General features: G+C 45.6%; 1 protein-coding gene across 1 annotated transcript in view; it reads left to right on the top strand.

Annotated features, from left to right (window-relative positions):
• The window catches only part of LOC115079676 (myosin-IIIb-like), a gene marked incomplete in the record, with an annotated part of 167,255 nt that overhangs the window by 117,312 nt on the left and 22,268 nt on the right, over window positions 1–27,675 (top strand). Inside the window, 3 exon segments of the mRNA XM_029583432.1 lie at window positions 738–838; window positions 21,042–21,128; window positions 25,418–25,483. Of these exon segments, the coding sequence (XP_029439292.1) occupies window positions 738–838; window positions 21,042–21,128; window positions 25,418–25,483 (254 nt within the window).

Raw genomic sequence — 27,675 nt, 5'->3', positions numbered from 1 at the left:
CCATCATCCCCTCACACCCATCCTCCTCCTATCCATCCCCACCACCCCTCTCACTACCATCATCCCCTCACACCCATCCTCCCTCCTATCCATCCCCACCACCCTCTCACTACCATCATCCCCTCACACCCATCCTCCCTCCTATCCATCCCCACCACCCCTCTCACTACCATCATCCCCTCACACCCATCCTCCCTCCTATCCATCCCCACCACTCCTCTCACATCCATCCCCACCACTCCTCTCACTACCATCATCCCCTCACACCCATCCTCCCTCCTATCCATCCCACCACCTCTCTCACTACCATCATCCCCTCTCTCTCTCCTGCAAACCCATGCAATGCTTTAAAGTGCTGCAGAAAAGACAAACCACATCCTGCAGTGCCGCTGCTGTCTCTGGCTTCTCTGTCCTGCAAGCCCACAGTTGTGGCTGAGTATTAGGACATGGACCCTTGTGCCCATAGCTAACAATGCCTCTGGCTGGTACATAGGGTTGTCCTAGAACATTTGGCAGGGCAAGGGACCTGCCCTGCCAAATGTTGGGGTACCTGTTGGGGTATATGGAGAGGTGTCTTGTTTTGTGCAGCTCCTGTGGTGCACTGAGGAATGAACAGGACTAATTAGGACATAAAAGGCCCAAACAGACCCCAGAACTATTGATTTGGGCATGGCCTGCTAGGACATAGGGATGAGAAGTCCTCATGAATGAATATCTTGGCTCTCTCCTTCTTTCAGGGATCTTAGACATCTTTGGCTTTGAGAAATTTGCTGTGAATCGTTATGAACAGTTCTGCATTAACCTCGCTAACGAACAGCTGCAATATTTCTTCAACCATGTGAGTATCCGTTACAAGGAAAGCATTAGAATACAAGGTTGTATGACCTGTGCTGACCAAATGCTTCATCCTCCTTCCTCATCATGTATACCCAGTTACCTATACCCCAGGGAAGGGGAGGAGATTAAACATGCATTACATTGAGTCCAACCATCTGATCTCCTGACAGCTCTCTATGGGGTAATCCACCAGAGAGTGAGGGGATTAAACATGCATTAAACATGCATTACATTGAGCCCAACCTTCCATGTCTCATCTTCATCATCACCCATGGTCTCTTGTCTTCGTCTTCACCATTGTTTCTCGTCTGGTCCTGGTCCTGTGTTCCTGGACCTTCCTCTTCAGATGTCTTCATATATCCTGACCTTCCTCTTATCTCCTGATATCTTCAATGCTTCTTCATCCAAACCTCCAAAATTCCAGATGTCCTGCCAATGGTCCTTCTCTTCAAATCTTCTCAAGTCTTCAACTCATCAATCTCTTCGAACCTTCATCCAAAACCCTGAAGTTCCAGATGTCCCGCCACTGGTCCTTCTCTTCAAATCTTCATCCAGACCCTGAAGTTCCAGATGTCTCACCATTGGTCTTCTTCTAACCTTCTAATGAACCCCAAAGTTCCAGATTTCTCGCCACTGGTCCTTCTCTTCGAACCTTCAGATGTCCTTCTCATTGACAGCGCAACCTCCAGAGGAACCTGCTTTTATCTTCCCTGCTTCAGGTGCCATACTCCGCGTCTCACTTATGCTCCCACGCTCAGTCCTGGGCCCCGAGTCCTTGGTTCCTGAGGTTCGTCCCTTAGGTCCTTCCCTAAGGTCCTATTTTAAAGTCCTTAATCCTGTCAGGTCCTTAGGAGTTCCTGCCTCTGTCTCCGTATTGATAATGAACTTTGCCTAAAACCTGTTTCCCCGGTGTGTTCCGCGCCTTGCCTTGATTGGCCGGGAGGGCATGTCCAGGTACAGGCCTTGCTGAGTCTGGTCATGGGTCATCCTGAATTTCAAGCAACTTGTGACTCTTTTGGAGTCCATCTTTTAACCAACCTTCTCACATCTTCTTCAACCAACCGTCTCACATCTTCTTCAACCAACCGTGAGTCCCGTCTCACATCTTCAACCAACCGTGAGTCCCGTCTCACCTCATCTTCAAGTTACCATCACTGACATCTCAACCCTTCCAGCTTACCTGCCTTGGGAACCTCAAGCGTGGTCCGTGACCTGCCTTGCTTGGCAGTGTAGGGCACTTGAATGCGTGGTCCGTGACCTGCCTTGCTTGGTAGTATAGGGCTCGTGATGTGGCAGTACCACTTCAGAACTTTATTCTTCAGAGTCCTTTGTATCTTCAAGTCTTCATCTCAACTTTCAAATACCCTGAGTCTCATCTCAGCCCTTCAAGTCTTCGTCTCAACTCTTCGTTTAACCAAGTCTCCGTGAAGCCCACATGTATCCAGAGTCTTCGTCTTCATTTGATGTCTTCGCCCTTCAGCCACTGTCCGTTCTGTCACATTTACTGCTCCTGTACGGCAGGTCCTAAACGGATATCAAGTGGCTGGAGGGCTACTCCAGAGACCAACATTGCGTTGTTGGGACTCACTATGCGATCAGGTTCGGTAGTGGCCAGGGTTCAGCGTTCCTGAATCTTCAGCCTGTGCTTGGACACTCCTCATCTGCCACGGTGCTTGCTGGAGCACCTCTGTGTCGGTGTCGTGGCCCAAAGGTACACGAAATCCAGAGATGGGACTGCCTCCAGCATTCCCACAACAGTTATATTACACCTATCTGTTCTAATCCTGGTTAGTGTCATGGTATATTACACTTGCCTGTTCTATTCCTGGTTAGTGTCACGGTATATTACACCTGCCTGTTCTATTCCTCGTTAGTGCCATGGTATATTACTGTTGCGATCGGCGGTGGTCGATCCCCTAGACGAGCCGCACTTACCCGGAAATGCAGGGCTCCTCTGCGCTCCCCGCGCCACCATCATCGACGGCAGAAACAGCAGGAGGCTGGCAGCACTGCTCCTACAGGGACAGCCTCTGTCGGATGCAGGTGCTTGGCTCCTCCCCCCAGTTATAGGAACCACGGCAGGAAGTCATTCTTAGCTCCCAGGAACCACTTCCTGTCCAGGACTATTTAAGTAGGCCTTTGAGGGTTCCACAGTGCCTTGCAATAGAGCCAGTTTGGTGTATCTTCTGCCTCGCTTGCCTGCTGCCTGCCTTTGACCCTGCTTCAGATATTGGACTTTGCTTTGCCTGCTGCCTGCCTTTGACCCTGGACTGTCTTGAACGCTTCCATACTATCTGCCTAGCCGCTGCTCCACTGGCATGGCCTCATCACCTGGTTACCGTCCCTGAGGTCCATCTCCCACCAACGAGGAACTGTGATAAGCCCTTTAAACATCTTATTGTTGCGTCCCAAGGGTTCACCGATTCATTGAATCGTAATAGATTGCAAGGCCATGGACCCAATGGACCTCTCCGGTCTGCAGGCTATTCCAGGCAATGCCTAGACTCTCCGGTCTGCAGGCTATTCCAGCAATGCCTAGACTCTCGAACGGCATCCCTACTATGTCTGAACTCCCGGTTAGATACTTCTGAAATTTCGAGTGGACCACCAGCCGTTCCAACACCCAGTGCCTCTCCCATTCGACTACCGGCCCCTCCATAGTACGCAGGTGATCCAGGACAATGTCGAGGTTTTCTCAATCAGTGTTCAATGCACTTTTTGTTGCAACCAGCGCAGTTTCCTTCTGATACAGTAAAGAACACCTTCAAACTTTCATTGTTAGATGGCAGGGCTCTGGCCTGGGCATCCCCACTATGGGAGAGGGGAGATCCAATTCTTCAGGATCTTCAACATTTCCTCTAGGTTTTTAAATGGACCTTTGATGATCCCGGTCATTTGGCGGCTATAGGGTCAGATATTCTTCATCTACGTCAAGGCGCTCGTACATTATCCGATTACGCCATCGAATTTCAGACAATGCCTACCGAATTAAATTGGCGAGAGGACAGTTTACGGAGTATTTTTTTTTGGAAGGATTAGCCACCCGAATCAAAGATGAGTTGGCTGCTCGAGATCTCCCTGATTCTTTGGATGATCTGATTGATCTAGCTGGCAAAATTGATCGGCGTCTTCAGCAACGCTCCAGGGAATTGCGTGGGCCACGTAGACCAATCACTCTGGTACCCTCCTTCTCCAGGCCACTGTCAGGCCCCCAGCCTACTGCTGCGAGCCTTCAGCCAGAAGAACCTATGCAATTAGAAAGACTGTGTCGCCGAACTCAAGGCTTATGTTTATACTGCGCTGGAAAGGGGCGTTTTCTGGCCAATTGTCCTGAGAAAGGGGGAAACTTCAGAGCCTAGAACCAATCGGGGAGATGGTTCTAGGTTTTACCGGCTCTGCTCACCAGCTTGTTCTTCCCATAACGTTGATTCAGAACCAGCAAGAATTCTCTACCTTGGGTCTTCTGGATTCTGAGGCAGAAAGGAATTTTATTATGAGTAATTTGGTTGAGTACCTTGGTTTACCTACTGCACTACGAGAGACACTGTTGGTACTTTCTTCTATATCCAGAAATCCACTTCCTGGACGAATCCTTTGGATGACACTTCCGGTGCACCTCAGGACTGGTATACTACATATGGAAAAGATCTCCCTTCATGTCATTGACAAGGCCGTTCATCCAGTCATTCTAGGGATGCCTTGGCTCCAAAAACATCAAAAGACGATCGATTGGGAGACACTTCAGTTAACCAAATGGAGCTCACGATGTCAACAGCAATGCCTTCTTCCAGTGACACGTCCTCTCACCGTCTGTCTTGCTACCACCTCAGGAGATCTCCCTTCACAATACTCCAGTTATGCTGATGTATTCTCCAAAGAAAATTCAGAAATTCTACCTGAACATCGGCAGTTTGATTGTGCCATCAATCTGCTTCCTGGGACCATACCTCCTCAAGGAAGGGTGTATCCATTATCACTTCCTAAGATCCAGGAGAATTTAGACCGGGGATTAATTCGCCCATAAATATCGCTGGCCGGAGCCTGTTTTTTCTTTGTGGCCAAAAAAGATGGCACTTTATGGCCCTGCATAGATTATCGAGGCTTGAATGCCATAACCAGGAAAGATCGTTACCTCTTGCCCCTCATTCCAGGATTATTGGACCGGTTACAGGGCACCCAAGTGTTTACGAAACTTGATCTATGAGGGGCATACAACTTAGTCCGCATCAGACCTGGCGACGAATGGAAGACTGCTTTTAATACTCGGGATGGACATTTTGAATATTTAGTAATGCCCTTCAGATTGTGCAATGCACCTACAGTTTTCCAGTCTATGATGAATGAAATTTTTCTGGATCTATTGTATAATAAAGTAGTTGTCTATCTGGATGACATACTGATTTTCTCCTGAGATCTTCAATCTCACCGCTATGATGTCCAACAAGTACTGCAATGTCTGCAAGCTCACAAGCTTTATGTTAAGTTGGAAAAATGTATTTTTGAAGCCAAGTCCTTGCCCTTTTTGGGATACATTATTTCCAATACCGGGTTCCAAAGGGATCCAGATAAAGTGGCCTGCATTCGGGACTGGCCCCAACCCTCCGGTCTGTGCTCCCTGCAACGATTCTTCGGTTTTGCCAATTTTTACAGGCACTTCATTCCTCATTACTCGCAATTAGTTGCTCCATTGACCGCATTAACTCAAAAAGGAGCCAATACTAGGGCGTGGTCTATGGAAGTAGTGGACGCTTTTTCCAGGCTAAAGAAGGCCTTTCTTTCTGAAACCTGCCTTTACCATCCGGATTCTGCACGTCCTTTTGTTTTAGAAGTGGATGCCTCCTCAACTGCTGTTGGGGCTGTCTTGGGGCAAATTTCTACTAAGGGGGTTTCCACCCTTGTTCCTATTTTTCTCGCAAATTCTCTGCTACTGAAAAAGGATATGGTATTGGTGATAGGGAGCTCCTGGCCATAAAACTGGCTTTTGAGGCGTGGCGACAGTGGTTGGAGGTAGCACAACATACCATTATGGTCTATATTGACCATAAGAATCTAGAACATCTTCATCAAGCCCAACGTCTAAATCCCCGTCAAGCGCGCTGGTCCTTATTTTTTTAACCGTTTTGATTTCCTGGTAAAGTACAGACCAGCCGCCAAAAACACCAGAGCAGACGCCCTCTCTTGCGCCTCTGAGGCCGAAGATTATCCAGACCCACCAGGCTTCATTATCGATCCAGCACGCATCCTGGTGGTCACTACTCATATAGTTCCCCCGGGGAAAGCTGTCATTCCAACCCGGTTATGACAACACTTGTTGGAATGGGCCATGATTCTAAAGTGGCTGGACATTCAGGTCAAGCTCGAACCTTCTTGCTCCTCCGAAGATATTATTGGTGGCCATTGATGTACCAGGATGTGAGAGCCTATATGGACTCGTGCCCAACTTGCGCTCGGCAGAAAACTCCGGTAGGACATCCTTGGGGCTTGTTACAGCCTCTATCTGCACCCAAAGAACCTTGGACTCATATTGCTACCGATTTTTTGTGGTAGATTTACCTACTTCCAATGGGAATCGGATGATTTGGGTGGTCATTGATCGTTTTTCTAAAATGGTCCACTTTATTGCCCTCCCAGCACTACCCTCTGCTCCAGAACTGACCACGTTGTTCACAACACACATTTTTCGATTACATGGATTACCTCGCCATATTGTTTCAGACCGTGGAACCCAGTTCATGGCTAAATATTGGCGGTTTTTGTGCAGTAAATTTGGGGTTAAATTGGATTTTATCACAGCCTACCACCCCCAGGCCAATGGACAAACTGAATGAACTAACCACACATTTAAGACCTTTTTAAGAGCCTTTGTGAACGAACATCAGGATGATTAGGCCGACCTTCTCCCATGGGCAGAATTCTCCCATAATAGTCATGGCAACGCTGCTACGGGATCCTTGCCCTTTCTCTGTGTATATGGGAAACAACCGCTTCCTCCTCTTCCGTTACCTTTATCCGTTCCTTCCCCGGCTGCTCAGATGACAGCACAGGATCTCCATGCATTATGGACTCAGATTGAAACCATGATCTGACAGGCTGCTCAAAGAACAAAGAATACCACAGATAAACATTGACGGCCAGCACCTCAACTTAAGGTTGGAGAAAACGTTTGGCTTAGCACCCTCAACTTACGATTACGGGTGCCTTCCATGAGGCTAGCTCCACGTTATGTGGGTCCTTTTCCGATTCTGAGACAAGTCACTCCTGTCACTTATCAACTGTGTCTTCCTCCATCATTTAAAATCCATAACGTTTTCCATGTTTCCCTTTTGAATCCGGTGATCCTATCATGGCCTACTCGTAAGCTGCTTGCTCCCCAGGAAATATCCACAGAGGAAGAAGAGACATACCAGGTAAGACAGATCCTGAATGTTCGCTGTTGAAAGAGGCGTTGGGAGTACCTCATAGCCTGGGAGGGGTACAGCCCGGTGGAAAATTCGTGGGAACCCATGAAGAATATATTGGACAAAAAAACTCCTTGTGGATTTTCATACCGCTCATCTGGGAAAGCCTAGGCCTCCAGGAAGGGGTCTTAGAGGAGAGAGGGTACTGTTGCAATCGGCGGTGGCCGATCCCCTAGACCAGCCACACTTACCGGCAGATGCAGGGCTCCTCGCGCTCCCCATGCCGCCATCATCGATGGCAGAAATAGCAGGAGGCTGGCAGCACTGCTCCTGCAGGGACAGCCTCTGTCGGACGCAGGCGCTTGGCTCCTCCCCCCAGTTATAGGAGCCACGGCAGGAAGTCATTCTAAGCTCCCAGGAATCACTTCCTGTCCAGGATTATTTAAGGAGGCCTTTGAGGGTTCCACAGTGCCTTGCAATAGGTCCAGTTTGGTGTATCTTCTGTCTCGCTTGCCTGCTTCCTGCCTTTGACCCTGCTTCGTATATTGGACTTTGCCTTGCCTGCCGCTTGCCTTTGACCCTGGACTGTCTTGAACTCTTCCATACTATCTGCCTAGCCGCTTCTCCGCTGGCACGACCTTATCACCTGGTTACCATCCCTGAGGTCCATCTCTCGCCAACGAAGAACTGTGGTAAGCCCTTTAAACATCTTATCGTTGAGGCCAAAGGTTTCTCAGATTCATTGAATCATAGCATTTACACCTGCCTGTTCTATTCGTGGTTAGTGTCACGATGCCTGATCTATTCCCAGTTAGTGTCATACCTGCCTGTTCTATTCCTGGTCAGTGTCACGTTATATTACTCCTGCCTGTTCTATTCCTGGTCAGTGTCATAGTATATTACACCTGCTTATTCTATTCCTGGTCAATATCATGATATATTACACTTGCCTGTTCTATTCCTGGTCAATATCATGATATATTACACTTGCCTGTTCTATTCCTGGTCAGTATCACGGTATATTACTCCTGCCTGTTCTATTCCTGGTCAGTATCACAGTATATTATTCCTACCTGTTCTATTCCTGGTCAGTATCAAGGTATATTACACCTGCCTGTTCTAGTCCTGGTTAATGTAGCATTATATTACACCTGCCTGTTCTATTCCTGGTTACTGTCACAGTACATTACTCCTGCCTGTTCTTTCCTGGTCAGTGTCATGGTATATGTTATTGTTTGTAAGGTTTTGGGTGGACCCTTGGACACTGTGGCAGCTGACCACGCCCATTGGGGGGGTCCCGTGAGGGGCCACAGGTCAGGCTCAGCTTTGGGAGACACAACACAGAGTTATATCTTTTATTAGACAGATTTGAGAAGCCACCAGATGTGGCAGTAGAGAGTAGAGATGAAGCCCGGCTGGGCTAGGGTTCCTCAGGATACTGGAACAGCAATTCCCTCTATGGCTGTGCTGTAGTGGAGAAAACTGAGATAGTAAGTACAGTAGAGCATACACAGAGTTCTGGTATAGAGTCTCGTTGGTAAAGTTACTCACACAGCGGTTTCTCCTGGAAGGTGACACAGAAGCTGGAATACAGGCAGGCCCTCGAGGAGCGAGTACCTGTTTCCAGGGAACAGCTCTGAGGAAATAAAGTTGGTAACTCATGGATGATGTAGGCAGTGGTTTCTTCCAAGCAGAAGCGATAGGTTCAGGCAGCGAGTCAGGGAACATGGGCCCTCGAGGAGCGAGTACCGGTTCCTGATAGCGAACTGAAAGAAATGAGAGAGGCCCCTGAGGAGCGGGTACCCCGTTAGGATAAAGTCCAAAAGTTGGAGAGGCAGAGTAGCTAGGTACTGAGAGCGAATCCCATCCGTCAGGAGATCCCTTGCTATCTCGATTAGCTAGCATACAGTGTAGGCTTTTGTATCCGGGATGCGTCACGTCATCACAGGGGGACGCCCCTGAGGTTCGCGCCAAAGAGAGAATAAGAAGCAGGGCCGTGCGGCACGCACCCTATGGTACCTGGACAACATGGCGGGATGCAGCGCCCAAACCGGGCCGGGGTATGCCGGAGAGGACGGCAGCCAGACGCCACGGCAGCCAGACTCCATCAACCGCGGGAGGATTTGCAAAAAAGGTAAGGTGGGCAGAGTGGAGACGTCAGGCAGTGACAGTCGTAACAGTACCCCCCTTCCAAGGGCAGTCTCCCCTGTGGGTACCAGGTTTTGGCTTCAAAGGATGCGCAAGATGAAATTGATGGAGCATCTCTTTATCAAGGATATTAGCCTGAGGCTCTCAAGAGTTTACTTCGGGGCCGAAACCTTCCCAAGAAAGAAGGTATTATAATGTTTTGCCTCGTCTTTGGACATCAAGAATAGCTTCGACCTTATATTCTAGGTCATCTTCTGCATTGATGGCAGGTGGTTCCTGAGTCTTGGAAGAGAATTCACTGAGTATGAGAGGTTTCAATAGTGAAACGTGAAAAGTGTTGTGGATGTTTAGTCCGGGTGGTAGCTTCAGACTGTAAGTGATGTTGCCAAGACGTCGGAGGACCGGAAATGGTCCAAGTAGCGAGGAGAAAATTGAGTGGGAGAGTAACTTCAGTCTGAGATGCTTGGTGGATAACCAGACTTTGTTACCAGGTTTGAAGACAGGTGCTTGAGAATGGTGAGCGTCATAAAACTTCTTATCACGGTCACTCGCTTTGACTAGCATGTCTTTTGTCTGAGGCCACAGATTATGGATTTCATCAGCAGTAGATTGAGCTGCTGAGACATCACTGAGAGCTTCAGTGGAAGTGGCGGTGTTGGTGAACGTCCATATACCACTTCAAAAGGTGTTGATCCAGTTGATGTTGCTGGATGATAATTGATGGCGAATTCAGACCAAGGTAACAGTTCAGCCCAGTTGTTCTGATGGCAACTCACATAGGCTCGAATGAACTGTTTTAAAGTTCTATTCATTCATTCTGTTTGGCCATTTGATTGCGGATGATAGGCTGAAGTGTAGTCTAGAGAGATGTCGAATAGCTTGCACAAGGCCCTCCAGAATCTTGCTGTGAATTGGGATCCTCGGTCTGAGACTGTGTTTTGGTAGGCCGTGAAGGTGAAAAATGTGTGATATGAAGAGCTTCGCAAGCTCCAAGGCTGAAGGTAAGCCAGGCAGCGCCACGAAATGGGCTATCTTGCTGAAGCGATTGACTGTTACCCAGATGGTATTCATTCCTCCAGAAAGGGGTAAATAGACTACAAAGTCAGTAGTGATGTGTGACCAGGGCTGTTCCGGAGCTGGCAGCGTTGCAGCAATCCCCACGGTTGGCCAGAAGCAGGTTTGTGTTTGGCACAGTTGGTACAAAATGCCATGTAGGATAGTGTATCTTTTTTGATAGTAGGCCACCAATAGAACTTCTGGATCTTGAACAGGGTGCGGCGTTGACCAGGATGGCCAGCCAGCTTGAAATCGTGCGCCCAAAAGAGCACTTTCTTCCTGAGGTGTTTAGGTACGATGTTTTACCAGCAGACACAGAATGTGTAGTTGCCAAGATGACTTTCTTTGGGTCAATTATGTGCTGAGGTTCTTCAGTCACATCCCCCGAGAGAAAGGAGCATGACAAAGCATCGGCTCTGGTATTCCTGTCTTCGGGGCGATATTTAAGCACAAAGTCAAAGTGATTGAAGAGCAAGGACCATCTAGCTTGTCTGTAGTTAAGATGTTGCGCATGGCGGAGATAATCTAGATTTTTATGGACCGTGAATACAGTTATTTGATGTTGAGCGCCTTCGAGCCAAGGCTGCCATTCCTCGAATGCTAGCTTAATAGCCAAGAGCTCTTTATCTCCGATCCCATAGTTCTTCTCTGCCAGGGAGAAACGTCGTGAGAAGAAAGAGCAGGGATGTAAGGATTTGGAGTCTCCAGTTTGGCTCAATACAGCCCCCACACCGACATCCAAAGTGTCAACTTCTACAATGAATGGCTTGTTGGGGTCAGGATGACGCAAGCATGGTTCCGTGGAAAAGGCAGTCTTTAATTTCGCAAAAGCGGAAATGGCCTCCGCAGACCATTTTGAAGCGTTGGCACCCTTGCGGGTCATTGTGGTTAAGGGCACTGTTAAAGAAGAGTAGTTCTTTAAAAAGCTTCTATAATAGTTGGTAAACCCCAAAACTTGTCTCAGGGCCTTCAGGTAGGTTGGGACCAATTTTTAATACTCTCTAGTTTTTGAGGGCCCATCTGGAAGCCATCTTTAGACACGATATAGCCAAGAAAAGGCACAGAGTCTTTATGAAATTCGCACTTGGATAGTTTGGTGTAGAGCCGGTGTTCACGGAGTCGGCGTAGTACTTGCTTGACATCCTCTAGATGAGTTGGCAAATCCTGAGAAAATATCAGGACATCATCCAGGTATACCACGACACTCTTGTAAAACAGGTCCCACAAGATGTCATTCATCATGTTCTGAAATACAGCGGGTGCGTTGCACAGGCCGAAGGGCATTACTAAGTACTCAAAATGGCCGTCTCGAATGTTGAAGGCTGTTTTCCATTCGTCGCCTCTGCGAAAGCAAGCTAAGTTGTAGACCCCTTTCAGGTCAAGTTTTGAGAATATTTTGGCCCCCTGAAGCTGGTCAAACAGCTCCGTGATTAAAGGCGGGGGTAGCGGTCTTTAATCATGATCTCGTTCAGACCTCTGTAGTCAATACAAGGACGTAAGGTACCGTCCTTCTTCCCCACAAAGAAGAAGCCTGTGCCGGCTGGAGACTTCGATGTTCTAATAAACCCCTTCTGTAAATTCTCCTCGATGTATTCAGACATAGCCTTATTCTCAATCACTAAGAGTGGATAGACACGTCCTTTAGGAGGTTCAGTATTGGGTTTAGGTCTTATGGCACAGTCATAGGACCTATGCGGAGGAAGAATGTCAGCAGCTTCTTTGGAAAACACATCAGTAAAAGATGTGTATCGAGGCGGCAGTCCCAGCATCGCTGGAGTTGTAGGCATGCAGATGACAGGAGCAAACTCCTTAAGGCACTTTCCATGACAACCTGGGCCCCAGTGGGAAAGTTCAAGGATGCCCAGTCGAATTCGGGTTGGTGCGACTGGAACCAGGATAACCCCAGGATGATAGGGTGCATTGCCTTCTCTAACACAAAGAAGGGAATTGAATCTGTATGGAGAGCTCTGGTGCGAAGGGTTACCAGTTCGGTTTAGCAAGTCATGTCACCCGGTAAGGGCTCCCCATGAATGGAAGATAGGAGTAGTGGAACCTTCAAAGTGATGAGGGGAATCCTCAAATGTTCCACTAGGCATCAAAGTATCAAGTTGCCTCCTGCCTCTGAATCCACCAGGGCAAGAGTTTGAAACTCAAACGGTCCGCAGATCCAAGGAGACTGGGAGAGAGAGCGGAGGAGAGGGTGTGGTAAGGCCTAAGAACAGTCCTCCTGCAGGACTTAGGCTTGTCTGTTTCCTGGATGAATTGGGCATGTTGGGACATCATGACCAGCCTGTCCACAATACATACACAGACCATGCCTCTTCCGAAGTCTTCTCTCTTTAGAAGTCAAATAACTGCGACCAAGTTGCATCGGTTCATCTCCACTGGCAACAGGAATTACTGGAACCATCTGAGGTGCAGGTTTAGCACTAGCCTCCTTCTGACCTGGTCCTCTATTAGGCCGGAGTTCTTTCACCTTATCACGAAGCCGGTGGTCGATTCTAGTAGCCAAAGCCACTAGTACATCCAGTGAGTCAGGTGTTTCACAAGTGGCCAGCTCGTCTTTCAAGCGAGTATCCAGGCCTCTGAAGAAGAGTTTTCAGGCATTTGGGGTCCCAGCAGAGTTCTGTAGCAAGAGTCTTACTCTATTGCAAAATCAGCCAGTGATCGGTTGCCTTGCTTCAGGTCCATCAGAGCAGAACCGGCAACAGTCACTCGGGCAGGATCGCCAAAAACGGATTTAAATAAGTCCAAAAATCCGTCAATATCCTGCAAAATAAGATCCTTGCATTCCCACAGTGTTGAGGCCCGGACAAGGCCCTTCCATCAAGATAAGACAGAATGTGAGTAGTCTTGGCAAAAGCTGTGGTGAAGTGAGAAGGCTGTAATGCAAAATGCATGCAGCACTGGTTTAGAAAGTCCTTGGTTCTCTGAATCTTTCCCGAGAGAGGAACTGGAGCAGCCAGCAGTACAGCAGTCTTTAATGTTACTTCAGTAATTGACCTTCATTATTGGAAGTAGCGCCTTGGGTCTTCTGTGCATGCAGCTGATGAAATGCTGAAGTGAGTTTCTCCAATGCGTCTTGCTGTTCAGCAATATGCCGGGCCAGGCCTGGAATGGCCTGCAAGGCATTCAGCTGTGTCGGATCCATGGAGTTAGCAATCTGTTATTGTTTGTAAGGTTTTGGATGGACCCTTGGTCACTGTGGCAGCTGACCACGCCCACGGGGGGGTCCCATGAGGGGCCACAGGTCAGGCTCAGCTTTGGGACACGCATCACAGAGTTATATCTTTTATTAGACAGAGTTGAGAAGCCACCAGATGTGGCAGTAGAGAGTAGAGATGAAGCCCGGCTGGGCTTAGGGTTCCTCAGGATATTGGAACAGTGGAGAAAACTGAGATAGTGAGTACAGTGGAGAATACACAGAGTTCTGGTATAGAGCCTTGTTGGTAAAGTTACTCACACAGCGGTTTTTCCCCAGAAGGTGACACAGAAGCTGGAATACAGGCAGGCCCTCGAGGAGCGAGTACCTGGTTCCAGGGAACAGCTCTGAGGAAATAAAGTTGGTAACTCATGGATGATGTAGGCAGTGGTTTCTTCCAAGCAGAAGCGATAGGTTCAGGCAGCGAGTCAGGGAACATGGGCCCTCGAGGAGTGAGTACTGGTTCCTGATAGCACCTGAAAGAGATGAGAAAGGCCCCCGAGGAGCGGGTACCCCGTTAAGATAAAGTCCAAACGTTGGAGAGACAGAGAGTGAATCCCATCCGTAAGGAGTTCCCTTGCTAACTAGATTAGCTAGCAACCAGTGTAGGCTCTTGTATCCGGGATGCGTCACGTCATCACAGGGGACGCCCCTGAGGTTCGCGCCAAAGAGAGAATAAGAAGCAGGGCCGTGTGGCGCACGCGCCCTATGGTACCTGGACAACATGGCGGGATGCAGCGCCCAAGCCGGACCGGGGACGCCGGAGAGGACGGCAGGCAGAGGCTGCGGCAGCCAGACGTCCATCAACCGCGGGAGGAGTCGCAAAAAAGGTAAGGTGGGCGGAGTGGAGACGTCGGGCAGCGACAGTCGTAACAGTATATTACACCTGCTACACCTGCATGTTCTATTCCTGGTCAGTATTACAATATATTACACCTGCCTCTTCTATTCCTGGTCAGTATTACAATATATTACACCTGCCTCTTCTATTCCTGGTCAGTATTACAATATATTACACCTGCCTCTTCTATTCCTGGTCAGTATTACAATATATTACACCTGCATGTTCTATTCCTGGTCAGTATTACAATATATTACACCTGCCTCTTCTATTCCTGGTCAGTATTACAATATATTACACCTGACTCTTCTATTCCTGGTTAGTGTAAGCATTATATTACACCTGCATGTTCTATTCCAGGTCAGTATTACAATATATTACACCTGCAAGTTCTATTCCTGGTCAGTATTACAATATATTACACCTGCATGTTCTATTCCAGGTCAGTATTACAATATATTACACCTGCCTCTTCTATTCCAGGTCAGTATTACAATATATTACACCTGCCTGTTCTATTCCTGGTCAGTATTACAATATATTACACCTGCCTGTTCTATTCCTGGTCAGTATTACATTATATTACACCTGCATGTTCTATTCCAGGTCAGTATTACAATATATTACACCTGCAAGTTCTATTCCTGGTCAGTATTACAATATATTACACCTGCCTCTTCTATTCCAGGTCAGTATTACAATATATTACACCTGCATGTTCTATTCCAGGTCAGTATTACAATATATTACACCTGCCTGTTCTATTCCTGGTCAGTATTACAATATATTACACCTGCATGTTCTATTCCAGGTCAGTATTACAATATATTACACCTGCCTCTTCTATTCCAGGTCAGTATTACAATATATTACACCTGCCTGTTCTATTCCTGGTCAGTATTACAATATATTACACCTGCCTGTTCTATTCCTGGTCAGTATTACAATATATTACACCTGCAAGTTCTATTCCTGGTCAGTATTACAATATATTACACCTGCAAGTTCTATTCCTGGTCAGTATTACAATATATTACACCTGCATGTTCTATTCCTGGTCAGTATTACAATATATTACACCTGCCTCTTCTATTCCAGGTCAGTATTACAATATATTACACCTGCCTCTTCTATTCCTGGTCAGTATTACAATATATTACACCTGCATGTTCTATTCCAGGTCAGTATTACAATATATTACACCTGCCTCTTCTATTCCTGGTCGGTATTACAATATATTACACCTGCCTCTTCTATTCCTGGTCAGTATTACAATATATTACACCTGCATGTTCTATTCCTGGTCAGTATTACAATATATTACACCTGCCTCTTCTATTCCTAGTTAGTGTAAGCATTATATTACACCTGCATGTTCTATTCCAGGTCAGTATTACAATATATTACACCTGCCTCTTCTATTCCTGGTCAGTATTACAATATCTTACACCTGCCTCTTCTATTCCTGGTCAGTATTACAATATATTACACCTGACTCTTCTATTCCTGGTCAGTATTACAATATATTACACCTGTCTCTTCTATTCCTGGTTAGTGTCACGTTATACTACCTCCTGCCTGTTCTAATCCTGGTTACTGTCACAGTATATTACATGTGCATGTTCTATTCCTGGTCAGTATTACAATATATTACATCTGCATGTTCTATTCCTGGTCAGTATTACAATATATTACACCTGCCTCTTCTATTCCTGGTCAGTATTACAATATATTACAACTGCCTCTTCTATTCCTGGTTAGTGTCACGTTATACTACCTCTTGCCTGTTCTAATCCTGGTTACTGTCACAGTATATTACATGTGCATGTTCTATTCCTGGTCAGTATTACAATATATTACATCTGCATGTTCTATTCCTGGTCAGTATTACAATATATTACACCTGCCTCTTCTATTCCTGGTTAGTGTAAGCATTATATTACACCTGCATGTTCTATTCCTGGTTAGTGTCATATTATACTACTCCTGCCTCTTCTAATCCTGGTTACTGTCACAGTATATTACACCTGCATGTTCTATTCCTGGTTAGTGTAAGCATTATATTACACCTGCCTGTTCTATTCCTGGTTAGTGTAAGCATTATATTACACCTACCTGTTCTATTTCTGGTTGGTGTCATGTTATACTACTCCTGCTTGTTCTAATCCTGGTTACTGTCACAGTATATTACATGTGCATGTTCTATTTCTGGTCAGTATTACGATATATTACACCTGCCTCTTCTAGTCCTAGTTCTAGTCTAGTGTAAGCATTATATTACACCTGCCTGTTCTGTTCCTGGTTACTGTCACGGTATATTGCACCTGCCTGTTCTGTTCCTGGTTACTGTCGCAGTCTAATACATCTGCCTGTTCTTTTCCTAGCTAGTGCTACAACATATTACACCTGCCTATTCCAGTGCTATAGTGTAGTTATAGCACATTTGTATACTACACAATCAGTATAAAATATAAATGTTTTCTATATGCTTCGGGTTAGGATTTCGTGTTGTGCTTCGGTTCGGGGCTCCTGTGGGAATTTCATTTTTCCTGCGGTTCGGGGTTTTTTTTTTTTTGGGGGCCCTGATATTCGGGTTAGTGCGCATTAACCTGAAAATGAATTTTTTTGCGAAATTTTGGAAAAAATTAAAATGTTTTTTGGTTCTTCCGAACCATTCCGAATTAGGAAATTTTGTTGAAATTGCTTAATTCGGGAAAAACTATTGCACATCCGTTATATATCTATAATCATAAAACATAGAGGTAGGTACATTAAAAGGTATGAAAATACCACTGAAAATCCATAAACTGAAAAAGCATTCACAAAGGAACCATCAGTTCTAACATGCCCCTCTAGGAAACAGCAAAAAGAGGTTCAGAGAATGGAAGGAGGTTCAGAGAATGGAAAGAGGTTCAGAGAGTGGAATTGAGATTCAGAGAATGGAAAGAGGTTCAGAGAATGGAAGGAGGTTCAGAGAATGGAAGGAGGTTCAGAGAATGGAAGGAGATTCAGAGAATGGAAGGAGATTCAGAGAATGGAAAGAGGTTCAGAGAATGGAAAGGAGGTTCAGAGAATGGAAAGGAGGTTCAGAGAATGGAAGGAAGTTCAGAGAATGGAAAGGAGGTTCAGAGAGTGGAAGGAGGTTCAGAGAGTGGAATTGAGGTTCAGAGAATGGAATGGAAATTCCAAAGGTGTGGAGCAGACGCTGAAACAGCCCAAGCTAAATGATGTTTACATTGTAATTTTCGAACCTTGGCCATTGTGACGTTCTCAATACGTTTTAATTGATAGCAGTTTACAGGCTGATGCAGAGAGGTGTGTTCGCATGAAGTCACAATTTTATCAGTACTAGAACGCAGTTTTTGTGAGCGTAAACCTTACTGCTGATGCAGCAAGGAGTTTTATGTTCACAAAATGTGTGCTGTAAATTGGGAATACTGCTACGAGCCCTCACATGGAAATCCCATGCAGATGAGAGCATTAAGCTGATGCAGAGGGGAGCGCTGGAGAAACGTGGTCTCTTACGGCTGCAGGCTAACTCTTGGGTCAGAGCTGGAGTTAGGTTTTTAGCGCTACTGTGCTGGCAGATAAAATCCTCTAAAAATAAAAACAAGCAAACAAAGAAGTCATCTGAATGCGCCTCTCTGCAGCAGCCTGTGAATCGGTAGAGATCAGGACATGCGTTGAGTGTCTCAAGGTTCTTTATTAATAACCACAAATAAGTCTGGACTTATCCAAATAAGTGGCGGTCACTGCAACTTGGATGCATTAGTTTGTATTGGCCTATCAGGGATGCTCCCCCCTTCCCAAGTTAAAATCTGCATTCGGCCTGTGCCGAATGAAAATTTTACAGTCAACATGTATTTTTTTTTTTTGTCATTTAATGTTTTTGTTAACCAAAACATAATATACAGTGAATCACACATTGTCCAGGTAAGTATGAAGCAAATGGAATATATCACAGTATCAATACCCAATCATATATCAGATCCTGATGCATTTGCATAGCATTAGCTTACTGCATAGTAGTTAAAAGCATTTTAATGTGAAAACCAGCACACAGTTTCTTAATGCTCAGATTATTGCATCGGCCTGTCAATTTCTTCCAAAGATATCCAAGGCTGTTACTCTGCATTTTTTGAAAAACCACAGTCCACAGCTTAAATTTCGCCCCTCCTCCAGTGAGGCAGAGAGATTGCTTTAGTGGGGATACTTGATCAAATCTAATTTTCCCAAGAACTGATCATGCTGCCACCAAAATAATATTACAGTAGTCAAGCATGGAGTTAACTAAGGCACATGCAACAGATTTTCAAGCTTTTAAATCCAAAATCCATTGTAAATTGAAAATGCGTCCTTTGCACCAATGACCCAATATACGCCTCCATAGAGAAGCTAGAGTCCCAAAGAACCTCAAACATCTCCTGTTTAGCTCTACTTTACTTCAATCTGCACCCATGCTTATTAAGTCGGTTGTAATTCTGACTTTGTTGATTGTTATTTATTTATTTGTTATTTGTAATAATTTTAAATTTTAAATTCTAAGTCGTCCTCAGCGTTATCTATTTCTCACGATGTTTGACCTGTTATTTGTACCCTCTTGTTCGATATAATTTCCAACTTTGGTTCTATGTAAACCGACGTGATATGTACCAGTACATGAACATCGGTATATAAAAGCTCTTAAATAAATAAATAAATAAATAAATAAATCTCACGTTCAATGACATTACAATAGGATTACCCGCCAATAATGGAGGGCCAATCAGAGCCAAAATCATCAAAAAAGAATTAAAACCTCTGTTTTACTTTTATTAAACTCCAACCAAGAAGCCAATCTGCTAAACACAAATTTAAATTTAAAATGTAATCTCACCTCTAATTGGGTTCAGAAACTGGATCTGGTCAGCACATAAATGACCAATGATATCCAGGTCCCGAAACCTTTCTGCAAGAGGCCTCATAAAAATATTAAATAGCAGGGGAGAGAAGCAAGAAGCTCATCATCTGAGGCATGGACTGAGAGTTCCCCGGTACTACGTCCTTCAGAAAGGAAGATATCCAGGCACAAAGACCTAGCCATCAATATCCGATGATCATCAAATCTAACCAAACCTAAAAAGTAGAATCCCCTGCACCCAACAAACTCTTAACATTGTCAGTCACGGACAATATTTATTTATTTATTTATTTAATTTTTTAATATACCGACAATCGTTTTGAACATTTTATCGGTTTACAGATAAAGTAATGCAGCAACAGGCTTTACATTGAATTAAAATACATGATGGAGTAATCAAAAAAGGGGGGAACTATGGGATGCAGAAAAGTAGATAAAATTATAGGTGCAGAAAATATGTACACAGGCGGGAGGCGACACTGAAATATATTTACAATTACAGGGAGCAAGGTTGTGAAGGGAGGTGAGAAAAGGGGAAGGGGGAGCAGCAGGGAGAAGGAATGGGGGGCAAAGGCTAATGGAAAGGAAGAATGAGTGGACGGGGGGAAGGTGGGGGGGGGGGCAAGGGCTGGGGGGGGGGAGAGTAGAAAAGGTGAAAGGGGGATTAAGCAATAGAAGTTCATGTAAATGCTTGAAAAGCCAGGTCTTAAGGTTCTGCTTAAATTTCTTAGGGCATTGTTCCTGGCGAAGACGGGGGGGGGGGGGGGGGGGGGGGCAGAAGCAGTAGAAGTGTTTCTGTACTATCACCCGGCCGAAAACTAGACTGAGAAATAGTCAGTCTGCCAGTAGACTCCAAAAATTAGACACCTAAACAGTAACAAGTTAGTCAAAAAAGCAAACAGAATGTTGGGAATTATTAGAAAGGGAATGGTGAATAAAACGGAAAATGTCATAATGCCTCTGTATCGCTCTATGGTGAGACCGCACCTTGAATACTGTGTACACTTCTGGTCGCCGCATCTCAAAAAAGATATAATTGCGATGGAGAAGGTACAGAGAAGGGCGACCAAAATGATAAGGGGAATGGAACAGCTCCCCTATGAGGAAAGACTAAAGAGGTTAGGACTTTTCAGCTTGGAGAAGAGACGACTGAGGGGGGATATGATAGAGGTGTTTAAAATCATGAGAGGTCTAGAACGGGTAGATGTGAATAGCCAAAACTGGGAGGTTAGAGCTGGGTCTGTAATGCTGGCATCCTGATGGGTCCAGGGAAGGCTTTTCCAACATTGGTTTCACCACAGATTGCTTACGACACAGAAAGCGTTGCTTCTTTAAGTGAACAATGTGCGGTTTTGGACAAGAAATGAAAACTATCCCCCGTCAACATATTAATCAACTTCGGGGAACAAGGGCCTCATTTTGTCTAAAAACAATTTCAAACTAAAACTATTCAGTTCAGAAGATTCAAACATACTGAGGACTTCCAATAGATTCTGAAATATGTATCTTAGGCCCCCCAAAAATCATCTGAAGAGACTCAGTAAAGCGTGACCTTGAGGTTAAGTCATCTTGAAACCCGAGAGACTATGATAGGAACTGTCCTGCTGGTTTTAACGTATTTGTGAGCTTTTCTAGCTGGATTCCTCTTTTCCCTGGCAGCACATCTTTCTGATGGAGCAGCAGGCGTATGAGCAGGAAGCGATCTCCTGGGACACCATCGCCTTCAACAACAACAAATCCATCCTGGTAAGGAAGCCGGGATCAGTCTGGAACATGGAAGGTCTTGCCCGTGAGTTGTCGTCTTTGGAGCCGAGAGCCAGGGCCGGTGCAAGGGGATTTGGTGCCCTAGGCGAGCCTTCTTCCTTGCGCCCCCCCCTCCCCCCCCCCCGGTCTCGGCCCCGACTCCTACCTCATTCTCAATCACGCCCGCTGACTGGGGTTTTCTGGGTCGCGAGCAGATTGGGCACTGCTTGCGGCCCGCCAAATCTCCACTCCTCTTTGCCACCACTTGCGGCCCCATATGGCTCGCACCCAGTGGCGCACCAAGGGTCTCCGGCGCCCAGGGGCCAATGCATGTGTGTGCCACAGAAAATCAGTGGCATCTCTAGACAGAAGAATTTGTTTTGGGTGGGGGGGGGGAGCCAAAATGACATTTCTTCATCTCACCCACCTCTATAGCATGGATCCTGCTTTAAAATTGGTTATAAAAAAAAGTGTTGTTAAAAAAAGTCCAAAGGGCCCTCTGCATTATTTTAAAAAGCTGGCCAGTTTCACACTTCTAGTAAAACTATTATAAAATTATTTGATAGCCTCATTCAACTAATTCTATACGGATTATGAGAGTGAAGTCTGGAATATATAGGAAGGGACAGAATGTCAATATAAATCCTGCACCTCCAGTTCTGTAACTCTCTGCATCCACTGAAATTCCCCCAAACAATGGAGCTTGGATGTTTCCCTTACAGCTCATCATACTAAAAGATATTTTCAAATTCTGGTGTCACCTCACAGTAACAGCAGCACAAACACCTTCCACTGCCAGACACATTGTGAACTAACACAAAGCACCGCAAAAAAGCCACCCAAAATCTATACTGCAATCCCATCATAACATAACAGTAATAACACCAAGGACTCAAACAACAATAACCCTACCTGTGAATAAGCAAGGGTAAATATTACACTGGGTCCTAGAATACCAATACACCACCTACTGAGGAAACAAAACAAACCCGATTGCTATAGATCTCTATACAGACACTATATGATAGCAGAATCTCTCATCATGGTCACACACAGAGCAGAGACAGACCCTCACCAAATACAGAATACAAAATAAAGGAGCACAAATTAGAAAAAACTGAAATGGAAACCCCAAGAAGCCAGACTCTGTGTATTAGCAATGGAAAAACAGAACAACCATTCCTCATAAAACAAATAAAATCAAGAAACAAAGCATCAGTTATAATAGTAAAACCATACTAATAAAATATTTTAAAACTACTGATAAATAGAATTTCTATTAATTAAAATCACATATATTTTTTACAATTTCCCAAACATCAATAAAATATTCCAAAACAGTACATATATCAAATAACACACAATAATTAAAACTAATAAGGATTTTAAAAAGCCCCTGCTGTCCATACATGGGAGCTCTTGATTTCCAGTCACCCTGATATTGTCGAGAATTAGGAGGTTATCCTCTCTCTCTCACACATACTCACATGTCCATTCTCTCTCACACATACACTGTCACATACATACACATTCATGCTCTTATACCCAACCATAACCTCTCGCTCTCACAGACACTGACACACTCAGGCACTCTCTCCCCCTCCACACACACCCCCACACAAACTCTTACTCCCCTGGATTTTCTCATACACACTCATGCTCTCACTGGCTCCCTCACATACACACAAACACACACTCCCAGGCAAGCTCCCACTCGTTCTCACACAGACACACACACACACAGGCAAGCTCCTAGTCATTCTCACACTGAACCCCAGGCAGGCTCCCATTCATTTTCACACCACTCCCTCCCCATCCCCCAGGCATGCACACATTCAGTCTCACACACACAGACCCCCAGGCAGGCACCAATTTATTCTCACACACACACATACACCACAAACAGGCAGGCACCTATTCTCACACATACAAACCCCAGGAAGACACCCATACATTCACAGACACACCCTCAGGCAGGCACCCATGCATTCACACACATACACCGCCAGGCAGACTCCCATTCATACACATGCACACAATAAAAGCAGAGACCCCCTCTCTTTCTTTTGCCAGCAACCTCAGAGCCTCTCTCATTCTTCTGCTGCCACTGTCACTGCTGCTCTATGGCTATTGCGGAGGTGCTGATTGCTGCTATTGGCACTGAAGCCCATTCTGCTGCCTCCTCTGTGCAGGCCCCATGGGCTTCCAGTTCCTCTATGCTGATCTCGTACATTGTGAGATCCGCATAGAGAAAGTGCTACTCTTGCACATTCCCAAAGATTACATGTTCCAATCAGTAAAAAGTAATTTATTTCATTTTACATTTGCTGTCTGATCTTAGTTTTCTAATCGGTTGGTCACAGGCTTTTTTTTTTTCCACCTTCCCTTTCTTATTTTTTTGCCAATTCCTTTTATAACATATTTCTTTTCTCTCCATCTGTCTGCTTCCCTCAAACACACAGTCAGGTTCTCATTCTCACATGCTTTCTCTCTCTCACATACACAGGCACTCATTCTCACATGCTGTCCCTCATACAATCATTTATACACAGTCTCTCTCTTGCACATGCTGTCTAACTCTCACTCCCACATGCTGTCTTGCTCAAGCACAGGCTCTCACTATCACATGCTCTCTCTCATACAATCATTCCTACACACAGGCTCTCACTGTCACATGCTGACTCACACACACACACACAGGCAGGGCGCTCTCTCTCACTCCTACATGCTGTCTTGCTCAAGCACAGGCTCTCACTGTCACATGCTGTCTCACACACACACAGAGGCTCTCCCATGCTGTCTCTGCAAACATTCAGGTCTTCACTCCCACACACACAGTCTCTCAACTCATCTCATACATACACACTGTACAAACCCTCAGTCTCTCTCTCACCTCTGGGCCTCCTCTTCACGGGCCACTGCAGGATGGGCTCTGCAGCGCCCCGGTCTTGTCGAGCCGCGCTGATCCTCTTCTGCACGCGGCTGATGCTCCTCCTCTTTCCTGCCCGCGCGGCTCCGGCAACATTTTTCTTCCGGGGCCGCGCGGGCAGGAAGGAGGAGAAGCTCCTGCATTGGCTGGTGCTCCTCCTCCTTCCTGCCCGCGCGGCTCCGGCAACATTTTTCTTCCGGGGCCGCGCGGGCAGGAAGGAGGAGGAGCACCAGCCAATGCAGGAACTTCTCCTCCTTCCTGCCCGCGCGGCCCCGGAAGAAAAATGTTGCCGGAGCCGCGCGGGCAGGAAGGAGGAGGAGCACCAGCATGCTTAGACGCGACTGTACCGCGGTCCTGCCGATCTTCTTGCTGTGTGTATCCGGCACACAGCATAGTAGTAGTTCACCGCTCAGCCGCCATTGGGATGACGTCCACCGGCGGCCATTGGCCATCAGCGGCTCGGCGCCCCCTAATGCTCAGCGCCCTAGGCGATCGCCTAGTTCGCCTAGTGGTTCCGCCGGCCCTGCCGAGAGCTGTCTGGAAGGAGTTTGTTTCCTCGGGAATTGGTGGGAGTGTCTTGGGGACGATCTCTCTTTGAAATGAAGGGAATGCCTCACACTAGACTTGACAGCGTCACTGCAGGTTAATTTGGGAACTGAAAGGGATTGGTTGCCTTTGAGATCAGAGGGTTGCGAGCTATCTTGTGGGGGCTGAGCCATTCCTTGAGACCTTGGACAAGTCATGGTACAAACTTAGATTACGAGCCCCCTGGGGACAGGGAAATATCTGCAGTACCTGAATGTAACTCGCCATGAGCTACAATGAAACGGCAAGAGATAAATACCCCATAAATAAATATCGGACAGAATGGAACTCGCCAAAACTGGATAGGAGTCTCTCAGGTCAGGCGATCTTCCGGAGCTAGCTGGACAAACTCAGAGTTTAAAAGTTCCTGCCCCAGTGAATGGGAAAATGTTGACAGGGCAAGTCATTAGTTGGTAAATGGTTTAAATTATCTGCTAGATAAAGTTATCTGGCTAACTCTGCTTGGAAAACATGCTGCCCCAATTTAGCTGGATAACCCAAAGCAAAAGAAAACATTAGTGGAAGAGCAGCAGCCAGATGTACAGTAATTGTACATTCAATGAGAGATTTGTATCTGCTCAAGTCAACCAGCTAACTTTAACCTGGTAACTTGCCCCTGGCTGGATTACCCAGGTCAGTGATGACGAACAGCCCTGTCACGCCCAGGACAAGAATCAACAGAGGACACTTCACATCTAACCCCCATTATCCAGCAGAAACGTGTTTGCTATGATTTTATTGACTGATGATTTGTCTGTTTTTTTTCTGTTCACTACAGGACTTGTTCCTGGCAAAGCCAATGGGAATTTTATCCCTTTTGGATGAGCAGAGCGCTTTCCCACAGGTAGGTAGAGGGGACACAGTACTATGATGGTGTCTTCTTCCTTTCTTCAGGAAGTGGGAGTGGATGGAGGCCTGGGATTCTGTTAATTTTTTAATGATAAGGATTGTGTTTTGTATAGCACAGTTAAAGCACTCCAGTGACCTTGCTTCTGATAATTGATGCTAATCCATCATTTGACACCCTCTGAAGCCCCCTGCACTGATAATGCGCGCTCTAAAACCTCTCAAAGTACAAATCTTTCCTTCCTAGATCCTTTCATTCAAGAAGCTGGAAAGAAAGGAAACCCAACTTGATACTCAAATTTTAGCAGATTGCAAAGCCCGAAATATAATTTCCTAAAGACTTGGAATCTACAAGCTCCTAAGAATTGTGCACAACTTTATTTTTTCTGTTTTCATTTCATTTTATACCGATATGATGTACCTACGAATACCGGTATAAAAAAGTTGTAAATAAATACTCTACTTAGCTGAAAGAAAGGAAAGGTAGGTAGTTTTTAGTGCGTGCACCTGATTAAAAGATAGGGAACATAGTTACTCTTTAGTATGTATGTGCCTGATTAAAAGAAAGGAAAGGTAGGTAGTTTTTAGTGCGTGCGTCTGATTAAAAGATAGGGAACATAGTTAATTTTTAGTATGTATGTGCCTGATTAAAAGAAAGGAAAGGTAGGAAGTTTTTAGTGTGTGCGTCTGATTAAAAGACAGGGAACATAGTTAATTTTTTAGTATGTATGTCCCTGATTAAAAGAAAGGAAAGGTAGTTTTTAGTGTGTGCGTCTGATTAAAAGATAGGGAACATAGTTAATTTTTAGTATGTATGTGCCTGATTAAAAGAAAGGAAAGGTAGGTAGTTTTTAGTGCGTGCGCCTGATTAAAAGATAGGGAACATAGTTACTCTTTAGTATGTATGTGCCTGATTAAAAGACAGGAAAGGTAGGTAGTTTTTAGTGCGTGCGTCTGATTAAAAGATAGGGAACATAGTTAATTTTTAGTATGTATGTGCCTGATTAAAAGAATTTATTTATTTATTTATTTATTTAACACTTTTCTATACCGACCTTCATAGTAGAGACCATATCAGGTCGGTTCACATCGAATAGGGGAACTGAACCAAGAACAGTAACCAAAAACAAAAGGTTGAACATGAAAAAGCAAAGTTACATTTAACAGGGAAATTAAACTTGGAGGCATAGACTGCTGGAAGGAAGAAAAGGCTAGAGATAGCGGAGAAATTATTAGTATAAACAGAGCGGTCATGAGGCTCTTATTCTGGGCTTAGGGGTAAAAATGGAAATCCATTGCTCCTAAAGAAAGTTCTGTCGACTATTGTGTGTCATGGGTATCTGAGAAGGCTTGGCGGAAAAGCCAGGTCTTAAGTTTTTTCTTGAATGTTGGTAGGCAGGGTTCCATTCTGAGGTCAGCTGGGATGTTGTTCCAGATAGTTGGGCCTGCTGTTGAAAAGGAACGGTCTTTAGTTGAGATGAGGCGTGTGGCTTTTGTAGGTGGGGTCTGTAGGGTTCCTTTATATATTTCTCTAGTCGGTCTGTTGGTGAGGTGGAGATTGAGGGGGAATTCGAGGTCCAGATGCAAGTGATTGTAGATGACTTTGTGGATTAAAGTGAGTGATTTGTGGAGGATTCTGTACTTCACTGGGAGCCAGTGTAGGTTACGTAGGATGGGAGATATGTGTTCTCCCCGGTTGGTGTTAGTCAAGATTCTTGCGGCAGCGTTCTGTATCAACTGTAGCGGCTTGGTGGTAGAGCTGGGGAGTCCCAAGAGGAGTGCACTGCAGTAGTCGATTTTAGCAAATATCAAGGCTTGCAGGACTGTTCTGAAGTCGTGGAAAAAAAGTAGGGGTTTGAGTCTTTTTAGGACTTGAAGCCTGTAGAAACAATCTTTGGTTGTGGTGTTGATCATTTTCTTGAGGTTTAAGCAGTTGTCTAGTAACACCCCGAGATCTCGTACGTGGGTATGCTGAGCTGGGTGTTAAGGATGGTCTGTGGGAGTGGGTTGTCTTGGTTAGAGGAGATGAGGAGGAGTTCGGTCTTGGATGCGTTAAGGACCAAGTTGAGGCTGTTAAGCAGGCTGGTGATCCGATTTAGGCAGTTGTTCCAGAGCGAGAGTGATTTTGCGATGGATTCTGTTATCGGAATCAAAATCTGCACGTCATCTGCATACAGAAAATGAATAAGG

This window comes from Rhinatrema bivittatum, chromosome 1 (assembly GCF_901001135.1).
Source record: "Rhinatrema bivittatum chromosome 1, aRhiBiv1.1, whole genome shotgun sequence".
NCBI classification, from domain to species: Eukaryota; Metazoa; Chordata; class Amphibia; order Gymnophiona; family Rhinatrematidae; genus Rhinatrema; species Rhinatrema bivittatum.
Note: the sequence above shows the minus strand (reverse complement) of the source record. Positions and strands in the feature narration are given on the sequence as shown.